At 33.1% G+C, this 17,062-nt stretch overlaps 2 protein-coding genes across 3 annotated transcripts; one reads left to right on the top strand and one right to left on the bottom strand.

Annotated features, from left to right (window-relative positions):
• Window positions 1-2,520: 2,520 nt before the first annotated feature.
• LOC126725225 (40S ribosomal protein S30) lies at window positions 2,521-4,164 on the bottom strand. Its single transcript, XM_050429795.1, has 3 exons — window positions 3,998-4,164; window positions 3,749-3,886; window positions 2,521-2,767 (listed from the first exon to the last, which is right to left on the bottom strand). The coding sequence occupies exons 1-3, from the start codon at window positions 3,999-4,001 to the stop codon at window positions 2,721-2,723; spliced, it is 189 nt and encodes a 62-aa protein (XP_050285752.1). The 5' UTR covers window positions 4,002-4,164; the 3' UTR covers window positions 2,521-2,720.
• A 673-nt stretch (window positions 4,165-4,837) lies between these two features.
• On the top strand, window positions 4,838-15,088 carry LOC126725224 (uncharacterized). Of its 2 annotated transcripts, XM_050429793.1 has the most exons (12): window positions 4,838-5,251; window positions 5,955-6,197; window positions 6,957-7,118; window positions 8,082-8,191; window positions 10,742-10,854; window positions 11,737-11,861; window positions 12,285-12,440; window positions 12,577-12,692; window positions 12,787-12,953; window positions 13,269-13,399; window positions 13,468-13,584; window positions 14,539-15,088. In XM_050429793.1, the coding sequence occupies exons 1-11, from the start codon at window positions 4,901-4,903 to the stop codon at window positions 13,573-13,575; spliced, it is 1,782 nt and encodes a 593-aa protein (XP_050285750.1). In that variant the 5' UTR covers window positions 4,838-4,900; the 3' UTR covers window positions 13,576-13,584; window positions 14,539-15,088. The 2 variants fall into 2 exon arrangements, with proteins under 2 accessions (XP_050285750.1, XP_050285751.1); XM_050429794.1 differs by lacking the exon at window positions 11,737-11,861 and having other exon boundaries at window positions 4,840-5,251; window positions 10,742-10,850.
• The last annotated feature ends 1,974 nt before the right edge of the window (window positions 15,089-17,062 follow it).

Here is a 17,062-nt window from a genome sequence, read left to right as displayed (position 1 = left end):
CATGATGTTAATACATATATATATATATATATATATATATATATATATCTTTTTGTGACCCTTTAAGGAAGAGTAGGGGAAGTCACTAGGTTAAAAGCTCTTTAAAAGAAATAATAAATTGATAATAATAATCTGCAAAAACAAGATAGCAACAGTTGTTTGAAGTCATAATATTGATAATGATAGAATAGTAGCTAAAGAGTAAAGACAATAGCAATATCAATGACAGACATATCGATGGCATTGAGGCGTAGTTGTGTTATGTAGTAGACTAGTAGTGGCGGCAACATGGCAGTGGTTAACATTAAATAGTGTTGAATTTTATTTGCACTTAAAAACAAATTTGAAGGGAGTTTTGGTTCAGAAGCAATAGATTGGGTTCTTAAATTGAAGAATTTGATAAGGATATGTATCCAAATGTTAGCCGATTAATGTTTTGAATTTGTCAACAAATAAACAAATAAAATGTTTTACTGTCCACTCAAGTATTACACTTATTTGGATTATAAAAAAAAAAAAATTAAAAAAAACATTACACTTAGTGTGCATTTGAATACTGCTTATTTCATTGAAAACTAAAAACTGAAAACAATAAAAAAAAAAAATAAATAAAAAAAGTTAGGCTATGTTTTGTAACAATTTTTGTTTTCTATTGTCAAAAACTTATTTTTGGGAATATAAGGAAAAAACAATTTTCTTGTATTTTTGAAATAAAAACACATGCTTGGTTAGTTGAAATTAAAAAGATGGGTTTTTCAAGAAAAAAATAGAAAATACTAAAATATGTTATTCTTAGGATTTAAACTCTAATGCTAACTCATTAAATGAGAAAAATTTATTAAATTAAATACGTATTTTCATTATCCTTTGAAAATTAAAAATTGAAGATAGCCTTTTGTATGTTTTCAGTTTTCTTCACAAATTGAGTTTTGAAAATAGTTTTTGTTTTCTGTCCATTTTAGGTTACCAAACAAGTTTTTTAGTCTAAAAAATAAAAAATTATTTTTGGAAACAAAAAATAAAGAAAAAAAATAGTTACCAAACATACTCTTACTGTTCACACGTTGGTTCTTAAAAAAAAAAAAAAAAAAAAAAAAAAAAAGGCCAAAAACACAAATGCATCTGATGCAAACGGACACTTAATGAGTGTTTGGATTACGTTTTGTGAGGGGCGTTTGTGCGTTTGCGTCTTCCTTTTTTTTTTTTTGATGCACGCAGATTACACGAGGTCCCGTGCACTATGCATTGTTCAGATACTGTTTAGGCACTATTTAGGAGACACTATGCATTATTCAGTGGGTCCCGTGTACTGTTCACGGGACCCACAACCACTTTATTAAAAAAAAAAGGTGTTACGGTATTATTTATACATTTAAAAATTATTTTGCTAAAGTGTTTTCAGTTTTCAACAAAAAGAAAAACGGTATCCAAACAAACCCTTTAGTCATCAACAAAACAAAAAAATAAAAAACAAAAAAAAAGAGAGTTTTCCTTGCACCATTTTTTATTTCTGTAAATTGATATATTGCTTTTCTTCTTCTTATTATTATTTTTTTGATAAGGCTTTTCTTAATTTTAAAATATGTACAGATTCATCCATGCATGATTCTGTATGGTTCCTCTCATTTTAAATCTTAGGCTTAGAAAAAGCTTATAATTATCTAGAATTAATTCCAACTACATCAACATTGATAACATGTGAAGCTAACAAAAGGTCTCGATGTTTGCTTAATCTGCTTGTTATTTTTGTAGGAATTTCGCCACTTTGCTAGCAGAGATGGGTATCCTTCTATTTGCTTGCTCTCGAAAATCCAGTGGTTTCGATTATACCACACTTTCATTGCTATCACAAAAAATAGTTCTAGTAACTAGTAAGTTCAACCACTTCATTCACCTTTTGCATCATATAAAAATAGAGCTCAAAATGATTATGTTCCCCACGCTACTCTTGTTTTTCCACATGCCCACAGAGCATGCATAGTTCTTATCGCACCAATTCACCACATTAATCCCACCAAAGTTAGTTGTGCACATTTAACTAATCTTTAATACTTTTTACATTTCTTTATTTATCAATCAGTTTACTATATTTACATTTCTTTTATAGGTCTTGACAAACGACAATTAGGTCTTGTGTCCTCAAAACAATTATTAATAAATTACTTAAAAGAAAATTTTAACACCACTTTTATAGAAAATATTAAAAAAAAATCATAAAAAAATGTTAATTTTTTTTTTCTTTTCAGATAAACTTTTTAAAAATATTTCATAGACCAATGATTCCACTAAACTTTACTTTTTTTTTTTTTTAAATATTAAACCTTGTTAAAATTCTGGTCTTAGGTGTAGAGGATGAGTTCAAATCCCTCTTTCCTCACTTACTGGAGGTTTTTTTTTTTTTTTTTTTTCATTCCCATTTCGGGAATTTGGGCCTTACATTTCTTTTTTTTTTTTATAAAAAAAATCAAGAATCGCCGAAGAAAATTCAAAAAAGAAGAAAAAGAAAAGAAATGCTAATAATAAACTCAAAAATCAACCCATGCTATGTAATGGTCAATTTAAACCTCACAGAAGTGTTTTCAACAAAGACAAGTTCACACAAAATATGAAATACTAAACTAAAATGTAGTTTGGCTACAGTCGAAATATAAAACTTTGAAACTAGTTTTTCATATTTAACCACTGCCTCCACAAACAAAACTCGTTGAAAACCAAGCCACTTACTTCTCTGAAGAATTGGGTCCACGCTTCTTCCCAAATCCAACAACTGTAAAAGAGACCAACAAAAAAAGAGTCAATCCATAGTTTATATAGCTCACAAACATATATACGCTCTCTTTCTTCGGTTGACACTTGTATAAAACTGAAAGAACCGTATGGTATTGAACCTATAATCTCATCTTCCACACTTTGTTTATGACAAAGGAGATGCCCTTTGGTCCAAAGACCTTTGGCACATTTTGCATGACTCTCAAAAGCAGTCCAGAACTAGAAACACTATGAAATTCTTACGTATAGTGAACCACCCTTAGCCATCCATTATTCACAAAAACTGACCCACTCAAAACCTACACGTTATAAGCCTAGAATTCTAAACCCAGAAAAATTGGCAACAGACTAGTTAGATATAGAAATGTCAACAAAAAGCAGGTTGGATGATGTTAAGTAATTCCATAAGACTAAAGATTGGACTATAATTCATGTAACAAAAGCCGGATCAATGCAATTTGTAGGGTGGGTATCACATTTTTTAATCAGTAAAATTCTGTTAGGACTTGGTGCTTCTTTGATAGTTGAAAAACCACATGGCATGACATAACATGGCTTAAATTCAGAACATCCATTCCAGTTATAATTATACTGACCATATATCAAATGGAACCGGATGGCACATTCACCAATGCCATTTCTACTGATAATATAAAAGTTCAAATGACATTTCATGATCTCCTAAGACCATTCTTACATGACACCCATGTTTAATCTCTAGAAACTCACACTTACAATCATCAACTAAATAAGTACAATTTAAACATCTAATTAACAAAAGACATCAAATTGCATTTCATAATCTCCTAAAACATAAACAAGAACATTTTGCAAAAAACACACCATGTTTAATTTGTACAACTACTTATCTGACTAACAAAAAGACAACATATTTCTAGTAAAACGTTACATAAAACGTAATGGGTTCAACTCAAATCCTTAATAAAAGTAAGAGAGAGAGAGAGAGTGATAAACAGACCGGCGGTGACGAAGCGGCGATTGTACTGCATGCGCTTGTGGGCACGGCCACGTGGCTTCTTCTTCTTGTCTTGCTTAGCCACCTTTGGTGTCTGACCTCTCACCTTTCCGGCACGTGCCAACGATCCGTGAACCTTACCTGTTCACACAGTCACACACCCATTTCAATTGCTCCATTATCGAACCCAAATCTAAGCAAATATTACATAAACAGAGAGAAATACAGAGAGGGGTTGAGATATTTTTTTACCCATGGTTCAGTCTTCTTAGTGCTTTTCTTCTTCTTCTTTCTCTGATGGAATCGCCGGCAAGCGCACACAGTGTGAGAGATTAGAGTTAGGGTTTTGTGTTTTGGGGGACGTGTTTTATATATACGGTGGGCAAGTGATGAGATCCAACGGCTGAGAAGTGAGCACAGATTAATGTGGGTTCAGATTTGGGGGGTGAGATGGATGGAATGATACGCTGTCGTTTTTGTCTGAGTTTGATTGGGAAGAAGGCTAGAGCCTAGAAGCCCAAAAGTCCAAAACTTATTTATTTTTTTACGAAACAAAAGTCCAAAACGTTGAATACAAATGAATGGCATTATGGGCCTTTATGGGCCAACAAGCAACCAAATTAATCCTAATTTTTGTCAATTTATAGAATCACTTCTTCTTTTTTTGGATGGATATAGTATCACTTTTTTTTCTCCTTCAAATTTTACTAAATTTTTTTATTTTTTCCTCCCTAAATTATTGAAATATTTAAATTTATTTATTTTTATATAGAAAAAGTTTTATGTGCATAATATTTTCGCAATATTTTCATAAAAATCATAGATGACAAATTGTTACAAACTGTTACTAATAAATAGGGAAGTAATTTTAGTGGTAGATTCAAATTAAAAACTTTTAATAACTTATCACATAAAATTTGTTATAAAAATATTATAAAAATATCGTAAACATCAAACTTTTTATATGAAAATTGTTAAAGTATTGAAATGTCTCACGTTTTATTGAAAATGTTTCAAATTATTGAAAATCTTGCCTCTCGAAGTGTACTTTGGTCTTTCCTTAATGACCAAACTACCCTTCTATACCAAACCAAAAAACACCCCATCTTGTTTCTTCATTATCATCACTTCCCTCCGAGAGTCCCCAAAACAAAAATGGCGACTATGCCAAGCCACGGCCTCAGGCTCAGGCACCTGACCACCACCACCACCACCACCACGCGCCCCTTTCTCCGAACTCTCTGTTCCTCACTATCTACTCAGGCCTCACTCCCCGAAGACTCCGCCCAGGTCCAGGTCCAGGTCCAACAACAGCCCGGTAAGCCCAACAAGTCATACTTCCCAAAGCGAGGCCAGACATTGGAGCTGGTGTGCGAGTCACTTGGTTTCAAAGGGAAGGGTTTGTGCAAGGTGGCAGACACTGGTTTTGTTGTCATGTGTGACCGTGCACTCCCCGGTGAGCGTTTCATTGGGCGTGTCACTCGCAAGAAGGACAACTATGCTGAGGTATTGCTATTGTTAATGTTGTTAATATTATTGCTTTTGGTAGTGAAGACAATACTAAATGAAGAACTGGGTCTTGTTTTATTTGCTGTTTTGGTTCCAAATTTTGGAACTTTTAAGTTTTGTGTGTGTGTGTGTGAGAGTAAGTGATATCATTTCAGCTCAAGTGTGGTTGGGTTGGATTCTATGTTTAAGTTGGTGAAACAGTTTAGTTTAGTTTTAAGTATGCTTGCTAACTGCCTAGGAAATTGAGAGAGGAAATGGGTCTTTTTTTGTATGCTAAATTGGGTTGGAAGGAAGGAAAATTAGAAGAAATTTTATGGTAGCTCAGACAATACAAAATGACGTATTGGGTCTAGTTCTATTTGCTGTTTTGGTTCCAAATTTTGGAACTTTAAGTTGTGTGTGTGTGTGAGTGGGTGAGTGATAAAATTTAGAAAAGTTAACATGGCTTTAGAAACAAGAGTATTAGTAACAATGTCACGTCACAAATCCTCATTGGAAAGGCTGGTGGCATGCACAACTTTGAGTAGTGGTGCCACTTGTATCAATTTTATTTTTTATGTGAATGTGCTTATAATGACATGCTAGGGAGTTATGTATCGTTTTTTGTCTTTCATTCTCTCAATTGAATCAATCTCTTCTTTTGCTTTCGAAAATTTTCAGTGACATGATTTTTTCTTTTTTGATTTTGTAAAATGTACAGGTGACTAAGGTAAAGACAATATCTCCTCATTGGGACTTTGTGGATGCCCCTTGTGAGTATGCTTCTTATTGTGGAGGATGCAAAACACAAAATTTGTCTTATGAGGCTCAACTTAGAGCTAAGGAACAGCAAGTCCGTGAGTTGGTGATGCATGTTGGGAAGTTTTCTTGTGAGGAACTGGAATCCCTAAACATCATGAAGCCAATTGTTCCCTGTGATATCCAGTTCCATTATAGGAACAAGGTTAGGACAGAATCTGAACCTTCTTAATTTTGTTGTTTTTGATCTGGTCACATGCAATGATTCTATTATTTTTCTTCTTTCTTTAGCAGTATTAAAGCAACCCATATTTGATAGAGAGACCAGCACTTGGTGCTAGATTCTTGCCGATTGTCACTAAGATTGTACTGGAAAAATTATAGCACTCAGCCATACATGCTCAACTTGTACTTTTTTTAGGTGTTATAGCCTCAAGCAAGATATGCCCATAACATTCAAATGAAATGCTTTCATTTGTTTTATTGTGCATTGGCTCATTAATTGATCACTAATTCATTTTTGGAATCAAGTAAATGAAAATTATGTCAGTATTTAAAAATGAAACGTAGAGATTCTTAAGCTAGACATTGAAACGATTTTATGAGCATAAATTATGTTAACAATTACAGTCTTTTTCATAATGAGTGCTATGCATCTGATTAACAGCTGATGTCTTAAGTATGCCAATAGGCCCAATACCCAGCCATGTTATTTTTGTTTTTCCTATTTCAATGATACCATTGATTAGCATAGAAACAGAATTTACCTCTACCAGTGATATACATTGGCCTGAGTATATGTTGTATGTTCTAATCCTGAGTATGTAATTCACTCCAAATTGATTTTCATACCAACTGTAGAACTCATAACTGCTGTGTACTTTGTTGTTATTGAAAAAAGTATATAAATAGATTGGTTCAAAATTTTAAAAAGATCTTAGCTGCTACTTTCCTGCTATTGCAGATGGAATTCTCATTTGGTACTCAAGAATGGCTACCTAAAGAATTATTATTAGAGAAACAAGATGGTAGTGAAAGCTATGCCCTGGGACTGCATGCTCCTGGCTTTTTTGATAAGGTTCTAAATGTCAACAAGTGCTTACTGCAAAGTGAACCTGCCAATATGGTATCTCATCTTATTTTTGTTTTTGTTTTTGTTCCCCATAATATTAGAGGCTTGCATGCTCTTCCTGCAGATACTTAGAATTGGATATGTGATTTATATTCTAAATAAATTAACTTGCCCATATCATCACATTTGAGGATTTCTCATTTGTAAATTTGCTTTGTATTGTTACTGGCATGCCATTCTTATGATGCAAGGCACCCATCATTTATTATACATGGACGATAAATCACTAGAGTAATCTAAGTTGTTCTCTAGAGTTGTCTACTTAATAAAAGTTGGAGAAGTCTATATTCCATGACATCTACTTGTTAGGAGGTGGTAAGCTTAACCCCCCAAACACTGCTCGACAGTGGATTAAGGCATTTCACTTGGTTAAAGTCCTTGGTAGGATTGGCAAAGAGCCTTTTTAGCTCAATGGCATTGCCTAGTCGCCCTTATGAGGAGAACTAAGGTTTGAATCACCCCTCCCTCACTTGTAAGAATTATTTTTTATTAAAAAGGTCTTTGGAAGTTGGTAGGATTTCTTTTTGGATAAGTAATGATATTTATTCCAAAAGAATCAACACGTACACAGGAAGTATACTAGCTGAAGGTTATGCAGGAGATCTAAAATTACAAAGAGCAATAAAATCAAATAGATTTGAAAAAGAAAACTTCCCTGCAGCTACCATCCTTGTGAGAATTATTTTTAAAAAAATGAAGAAATACGTGGCTTGTAAGAATTCTCAAGTCAATTGTTCAATGTCACCGAGTTTGTTGCTCATATCAATTTTGAGTTTTCATTACTTCCTACGCGATTGTCTTCTTCATGTACTTGTTTTTAGCTAGAGACTTAGACCTTTATATATGTTTTGACTTGATATTGGCAGCATATTTAATTATTTGACAAATTAGTTTATTACCATGTCAGAAATATTTTGATCTTTTCTGGCCTCTTTGACTTGCATTTCTGATATATAGGTTCTTGCAGCTATCCAAGATTGTTGGAGAGATCCACAACTGGGTATTTCTGCTTACAATGTTCACTCTCATGCTGGATTTCTTAAGCATCTAATGCTAAGAACTGGAAGGTACAGTGCATATAATTAGGTTTTTCTTTTTTTCCAATATTTTAGCTTGCTGTAATTCATATGCAAATATGCATTAACTTTCAACTTAGGAACTCTCTTCGAAAATAATGGTAAAATTTTGGTTGTGTTGGGGAGTACAGTGAACAGAAGCAAAAAAGTGTCAGAACTTAGATACATGTAGTCAGTCTACAGTTCTTTGCAGATATGAATAATAAATGGTTGAAACAAATTATTTGGAGTATGATCAGACATTGAATTCTTTTCAAAGACTTATTGGTCAACTGCCAATTTAAAATGTTTTCTTGATCAATTGACAAACAAAGAGTTTGTAATTTTAGTATTACTTACATAGTTACCTGTGCTTGTTTTGGATTTCACACTCTATTACCAAATTTCTGTTGTTCAATGTTGAGGTTGTTGAATGTTTGATCAAAATAATAGATGTAAGCATACCATTAGTTTTTATTTTTTATTTTAAATTTCAGTTTTCATGATTTGAGTCATAGTTATTACTTGTTAGTATCTTACAACACATTATGTGATTCACATTTTTTACTAATTTGACATGTATCTTATAAGTGTATCATAAATCTTAGTGTATCACACGATACAACATACGTATCTTAAGCTATGATATGTAATTTTGATATGTATTGTTTCAGGCAATGCACTCGTCATTCTTGGTTTACATTATGTCTTACAATAAATTATGTGATTCACATTTGTTATCAATTTGATAAATTATAAGTGTATCATAAATCTTAGTGTATCGCACAATACAACATTCGCATCTTACTTCGTACACTATGATAAGTAATTTGATACGTAATATTTCACGCAATGCACTCGTCATGCTTAGTTTACATTATTTGTATTCACATTTTTTTGTTTTTTGTTCTTAATTTTTTTTTTCTCCTCATAATAAAGCTAATTTAATTGGGGCATTGGCATTGCAACACCCCAATGGGTGCTGGAGGATATGCTTACCAAATTTGAGGATGTGGTCGTGATGTATGTTTTGTTGCTCTGCGTGAGTGATGTTTTTTAGGCTAGTCAGACCTAGAGATTTCACCAGATTGAGTCTTGTTTTGTGACAGAATGATATCAGAGTAGTAGGTTTTGAGTGAAGTCTAGGCTTGAATCTTAGGCTGATTCTAAAAATGTTTTGGAGATCTTTATGTTTTTGGTATGGTAATGATCTCAGATTGGAGATTTTTTATGTTGGACTGAGTTGAATTTGAGGAAAACAAGTGTGATTTTGAGTACCAAATCTCTTTTAGGGGGGAGTATGTAACATCACAATGGGTGTCATCTTGATATGCTTGCCAACTTTGTAGATTTGACATAACTTTAGTTGCTTTGTTTTAGGTGATATGTTTTTAGGCTAGTCAAACCTAGAAATTTCACATCACAATGGGTGTCATGTTGATATGCTTGCCAACTTTGTAGATTTGACATAACTTTAGTTGCTTTGTTTTAGGTGATATGTTTTTTAGGCTAGTCAAACCTAGAAATTTCACTAGACTGAGTCTCTAGTCAAGCTTTAGTGCGATGGTAAGTTCCTTCCATTAAAAGCAATAGGCTTTGGGTTTGAATATGAGAATCAATCCGTCTGGAAAAAAAAAAAAAAAAAATAGAGGTAAGGCAGCCTACCAGTCACATCTCATAGGCCCTACAAAAAGTGAGAGTTTTGTGCATTGGTACGACCTTTGAATACTATATAATTAACAAATACAAATGATTGAGAAATACAAAATAGAAATTTCATACAAGACCATTCATACATGGTATAAAGAGTAAAAAAAAAAAATGAAAAATATAAATTCTATAAAAATTTAAAACGAGAAAAACAATCATCATTATTCCAACCAGTATTATGATTTTATCATCATTTGAATGAGAGACATCTAGGCTATAGTGCTATTTCTCAAAGTGCTTATGTTGTTAGATACATACACGCACACACACACACACACACACCCCAAAAAGGAAAAAAAAAAAAAAAAAAAAAAAAAAAAAAAAAAAAAAAAAAAAAAAAAAAAAAAAAAAAAAAAAAAAAAAAAAAAAAAAAAAGATGATTAAAACTGAAAATATTCTAGATTTTCTTTCAATCAATTATCATAATTGACCAAAAAAGGGTAATGGAATCCAATTTGAAGATACAAAAAATAATAGAAAAGATACTAAAAATAATGAGTAGGAGCTGAATGAGCATGAATGCTTTAATTTATTTATATTGATATAATTTATTTATGAAATTTTAGTATTTTATTAATTTTCAGGGTGTTTATCATATAAAATTATAGCATTTTATTAATTTTTGAAATGTTTGTGTATCTTATGATACAAGATACCCCCAAAAAAAAAAAAAATCGATTCTTGATGTGATTCATTCAAGATTTGACAACTATACTTTTGAGTAGTTTTTCAATCATACAATGCTTGCTGCAGATCTTGTTCTTGGTATGTTCATGTTTTTTAGATTATCATTGTAAACCTTGTTCTCAATTTGAATTAAATAGTTATATTTATATATTGTTTATGTCCTAGGGATGTGAAGACTGGTCTGCCAGAACTTATGGTTAATTTTGTGACCTCGTCTTACAAGCCAGAACTGCTGAAGCCCTTGGTTGAGAAGATTTCATCCATTCCTGAAGTGGTTTGTATGACATATTTCTCCATCATTTACTCAAATTTAACTCCTGTGTTTTACTTTTGTATCAAGCAAGCTTCTGGTGTACTTAAAATCCTGAGTTTAAATTATTGAAATTCATAAATTCATACATAGATATGTGTGTAGGATTGGATTAGTTTGAGTCACTCCCAAATCAAGCCATTGAAAATCAGTTGATGACCAAAGACTGGTACAACCAATCCAAGCAGTTTAGTTGGTTGGTCCCTTCAATTCTGATTCCTTAGCCATAATTGTCTCCTTTTTCTTTTAGGGTTGCAGGGACCCATTTGATTAATTTGATTTTTATTTTCTCATTTTCAGTGCACAATGGGTCCGTTTGGATTGAGCTTATTTTTGCTGAAACTGAAAACTGAAACTGAAAACACTGTAGCAAAATAATTTTTAAATGTGTAAATAATATCGTGGGACCCATTTTTAATGAAAAAGTTGATAAAAAGTGGAATTTGTGGGTCCGTGAACAGTGCACAAATGCACTGTTCACAGTGGACTTGGTCAAATAGTGCGGCTGAGAGAGAAAAAAAAAAAAAACTGGAAAACGCAGCCACAAATTCAGCAACTTTCAGTGCAATCCAAACGCACTCAATATCATTGAATTTAATTGGTTTTTTTATTTTTTATTTTTTATTTTTTTTATAAGTAAGAAAATAATTCATTAGAAAGACAGGATGCTCAAATGTGAGCACCCTTAAAGAATTACAAACAGACACTGATTAGGTCCAAAATACAACAAAGGATCTTCGTGACCCCCCCAAATCAAAATACAAAATTCAAACAAAGATCTCACTATTCTTAATATCTTGCATAGAAGGCTCTTTGTTCTCAAAAGTCTGGTGATTTTTCTCTCCTTAAGGTCCACATGATGGAATATGGAGTAGCTTGATTTACAAACCTGTTTCAGTGACGTATAAGCACCCTCTCCAGACAGTCAACAGATCAATCATCTGGCTTGGAATTGCCCAAGTTATCCCAAAAGCTGTAAGGGCAAAAGACCACAACTTTCTAGCTATTGGACAATGTAGTAATAGATGTTCAACTGATTCACAACTGCTCTTACACATTATATGTCCATTAACAAGTATTAACTTCCATGGTTTCATGGACTTTTGAACTTTATGCACTTGATTTGTTTTTGTCCCTGATGTATACTTCCTATATACTCAGGTGACACCCTTTTTCTTTTTAATATATTTTTATTACTTATCAAAAACAAAAAGGTATTAACTTCCATTTAAAAAGGTTATCTAAGGGTTAGTATGGAATTCAAACATACGTAATAGGATTGAACACTTAAATGCCCTTTCCTATTGAATTAATTTATCTTATCAATTCATGCTTCATTTATCTCCTTTTTTTAATTTATTATTATTATTATTATGTTTTTTTTTTAATGATTACTAGGTAAGTGTCATGAATAATGTAAATAGCTCCATTGGTAACACATCGGTTGGAGAGGAGGAATACACTTTGTATGGGAAATCCACCATCACAGAGATATTAAGGGGTCTTACATTTCAAATATCAGCCAACTCTTTCTTTCAGACAAATACTCATCAGGTATGCTATGGAACTTAATTTGATGCACTACCAACTCATGCTTGCTTTCATATGATTTCACCATAGATTCTTACTTAGGTTTCCTAGTTTGCTTTTTGTATAATCCACAATTAGAAGCAAAATTCTCAACTTTCAGGCAGAGGTTTTGTACAAACTCATTGAAGAATGTGCTGGTCTCAGAGGAGATGGATCAGAAATTGTTCTTGACCTGTTTTGTGGAACGGGCACCATTGGTCTGACACTTGCCAGAAAGTAAATCTCTCTTCTTCTTTTTCTTTTTCTTTTTCTCATTGCATTTGAAGTATTATGAACTGTACTCAAATTGACTTTTGATTTAATTTGTTAGGGCCAAACAAGTTTACGGATATGAAGTTGTTTCTCAAGCCATTGCAGATGCTTGCTTGAATGCTAAGCTGAATAATATCTACAATGCCACATTTGTCCAAGGAGATCTTAATAAAATTGATGAAAGTTTTGGCAACAATTTTCCTAAGCCTGACGTCGTCATATCAGGTATGATTGATACCTTTTTTTATGTAACTTCACCTCCTTTGGCATTATTTAGATCCAAGGTGTTCTGAAAACTTGTTGTGTTGGTGAATGTTGGACCATATAAAATTTTGTTTTTGAAGTTTCTGAAGCATTAAAGATGTATTGATAACCAGTAGTTTTTTCTTCCATTTTCTAGTAGGAAATTATTTGCCGTTAAAAATGTTTCTTATTATCTATTACGTACCAAAAGATGTTTCTTGTGTTCTTTGCCATCATCGTTTTTAATGAGTATTCACAGTATTGTCTCAATTTGTTTTAATGTATTCAATCATGCAGATCCAAACCGTCCAGGCATGCACATGAAGTTGATTAAATTCTTGCTAAAGCTTAAGGCACCACGCATAGTTTATGTATCCTGTAATCCTGCCACATGTGCACGTGACCTTGATTATCTTTGTCATGGCGTGGTATGTCTACTATTTTACCACTCTCTTTTCCTTGATTCCCAGTCATGATTTTTGAAATTCTTGTGCAGATAGATAAAAATTTAGAAGGTTGTTACAAGCTAAAGAGCCTACAAGCAGTAGACATGTTCCCACACACTCCTCATATTGAGTGTGTTTGCCTGTTGGAGCTTTGCTGATCCACAGAGGTAAATATTTTTTTGCCGTAATTTGTAGGCATTGAATTGAAAGGGGCTTGTATGTCTTTTTTTTTTTCTTCTTTAATACTCAATTTTCACAGTATATTAGCTTAGGTAGAGGGAGAGGTGAGGTTGAATGAGTGAAGCCGGAATCATTTTTTGCCTATTTGGCTGACCATGTTGAAGTAAATTAATTCTCTTGTTGTGCTTTTTATGACAGTTCACACAACTACATCTGTAGCTTGACTTAATCAAATAGAAATCCATCATATGTTTTTCTGTCTTTCTTCTTTTTTCTTTTCTGACTTTTGATTTGCCTAAAAGAAAAGGTTAGACAATATTAAGGTTACGATCCAACAAGTCTGAATGGTTTTGTCATCTCTTACCGAACCATTACAATGCAATCTGAAACTTTACTGATCTCTTTGTTAAGCACCTTAATGCAGTTTGGACTTTGGAGCTCCTATATTGGTCACAAAAATAAGGAAAAAAAATTGTAGTCAGAGTCTTAACTCTGTTCAGTGCTTAGAATTGAAAGGATAACTTCCATTCCATTCTCAACCCTATATGCTCAACTTTGGTATCCCAAATGGTCTGACATGTTTATTCATTTTATATCATCAAATAATTATAAGCCAATTTACATACATACGAGATTGTTGGACAAAAAATTGATAAACTGGTCATGTTATTTGGAATATGACTAGTGAAAATTATCACATTTGATAGCTCACTGATATTTTTTGTTTGAACCCTATCTTTCCCCTCCCTGCTATCTTTCTATTAAAAATAAATTTCCTAGAACTTAGATTGGACTAATTCAATGCCATTGAGGCCTTTTAAATTTTGATTCTTACTTTTTAGTTGGTTAATAGGGAGGCTAAGATCCTGTGTTTATTGGAGATTTTATGTTGCTAACTACTTATTTAAAAGCAAAAATTTTCTATGTTGCTTATATTTCAGTTCTCATATGAAAAGCCTATCTATAAATGGAAAAGGCGTAGCTGTTGCAAATTCCTACCATTTCCATGTTGGCGGCATTGCTTGAAGACTGTCAAGATTAATAGCCTTAAAGGACATGCATATAGACAGATTCTATGCAAGTATTTTTCTAAAAACGCAAAAACGTTGGAGAGATTCCAATTTAATGTTGGCATTGCTTGAAGAGTGTCCAAATTGAGACCTTGAGAGGATATGCATACACAAGGATCTCAAATAGAGAACACAGAAATCTTGGAAATGGTCTCATAGATGTGACTTGTGAAGTCTTTAAGTTAAAATTGATTTTTGTAAAAGTGAGTGTCTCCTAAGATTACTTAGGACATTTACCAACTAGAAATATTTTGTAAACCAACCCCCCGCGGCCCCCCCCCGCGCGCGCGCGGGGCGGGCGCCCCCTTTCTTTTTACTTGTGGTTTGGCTTCTAAGTTATTTGATATTTTAAACGTGGGAAGTTGAGTTGACTTCTTTTACAGCTTTCCAGTTTCATAGTAAAAGACTTTAGATTCGATTTTGGAACTGTCTATTGATTTTGGTATTTGAGAATGAAGTATGCCTACCAAACACATTATAGAAAATAAGAATCTTCTCTTTCCTCCTACTTTTCTGTTCTCACAATATACTCATTAAAATATTTTAAACCTTCAAGTACAATTAATTCAAAATGTGCTTACGAAACTGCTTGTGGAGAAACTCACACCCAAATATGTTAGCTCACTATACTAGGCTTGTTCTTTGCAAATAATTAAGGAAAAGGCTTCTCTCCAAACTACTTTGGAGAGAAATCCTTCAAACTCCTCATATATTTTTGATTAAATGTGAATTTTGAACCACAATGTAGTCGTAAACAGTCAAGTGAAATCCAATCTACGAAATAATTTGATCTATGGACAACATCATTGTAGTAAAGGTCGTAATGCTAGAGGAATCATTATTGCAGGGCATAGAGGGGGAGGTCATAAGCGTCTATACCGTAAAATAGATTTTCAACGGAATGAAAAGGACATGGTAGAATCGTAACCATAGAATATGACCATAATCAAAATGCATACATTTGTCTCATATACTATGGGAATGGTGAGAAAAGATATATTTTACATTCAAGAGGGGCTATAATTAGAGATACCATTGTTTTTGGTACAAAAGTTCCTATACAAATGGGAAATGCTCTACCTTTGAATGTAGTTTGAACTACTGATTTACGTAATTGGAAGTAACCAATTAGGTTTATAATGAAACCTAGAAATCGATCACCGATCCAATTTGAGTACCTCTACAGGATAGACCTTAACAAAAAATTGAACCAAGAATTCTCTTTCTTTATCATCAATCAAATTACTGTTCAAGACCCAGGATTCTATTTGATCATCAATCCAATCACCATTCACGTTTTTTTTTTTTTCTTATCAATGAATAGATTTCTTTACTTGTATGACTCAAATGTCTCGTATTTGTCGAAAAAGCGATTCGATTGATGGGATTGGTATGATACTCATGAGATCGATGAGATTGATATTCAAATATTTCTTCTTAGAACGTATTGATTTGACCCCATAAGCGGGCTCACCGCCCCATAGCATGTTGCCACCAGAAGCATAACCCCGAATTTTTTTTGTCGAATCTCCTAATTGTTCCAGAGCAATTAGAACGAGATTCTTTAACCAGAAAGAATTCAGCTCAGATGTAGGATACCTATCCAGAAGTTTTCGCAACTCAATCATGTATGATAGAATCATCAAAGATTTGATCGTTTCGAATTCTGTTTGTAACTCAGTATAGGCTCGAGAAATGAAGAGAAGATGTGTACGAACGAGATATCTAGCAACAAGAAGAAGGAAAAGGATTGAATAAAGGAACTCTCAAACATTTTGCGATCTTAGATGTGTCGATATCAATGGTGACTCATTATTTTGATGAATCATTTCTTTGGACAAAAGAAGATTATGTAAACACTTACTCAAAATCTCACTTATCAGATTCCATTGTGGAAGACACAATTTCTTCTAAAGAATTCACCATGATATATCTGATCCATGCATAATATCATGAAAAATGGATACAAATTTTTGGTTGCTACTTAGTATCGGCAATAGATTTGAAAAAGTATCTAAAAATATCAAATTTAGATATTTGTACCCTGTCGAAGTAAGGAACCATGGCATATATGTTTGGAATAGATTCCATTTTGAGAGAGTTGAAAAGGCACTATCTCGTTGAAAGGTTTTATACATTTTCCCTTTCTCAAGGCATTTCTTTAGACAAAGACTTCGTCTTTTTCATCTTTTCGGATGGTAAATATTTCTCAGAACATGGAGTGTGTGGGGGCAATTTTTGCCTAGACCAAGTGTTGCACTTGTAGTCATTTTTGGCTTGGAGAGTCTCACATTAACCAAACTAGTGGTACTCTATCACCATTGGTCATCCCTTATATGGCATGAAGAGGAAGGCTTTCCTTCCAATGTGGGACTCTTCAAGCCAAAAATGACCA

The sequence above is a fragment of the Quercus robur genome, chromosome 5 (genome assembly GCF_932294415.1).
Source record: "Quercus robur chromosome 5, dhQueRobu3.1, whole genome shotgun sequence".
Lineage (NCBI taxonomy): Eukaryota > Viridiplantae > Streptophyta > Magnoliopsida > Fagales > Fagaceae > Quercus > Quercus robur.
Note: the sequence above shows the minus strand (reverse complement) of the source record. Positions and strands in the feature narration are given on the sequence as shown.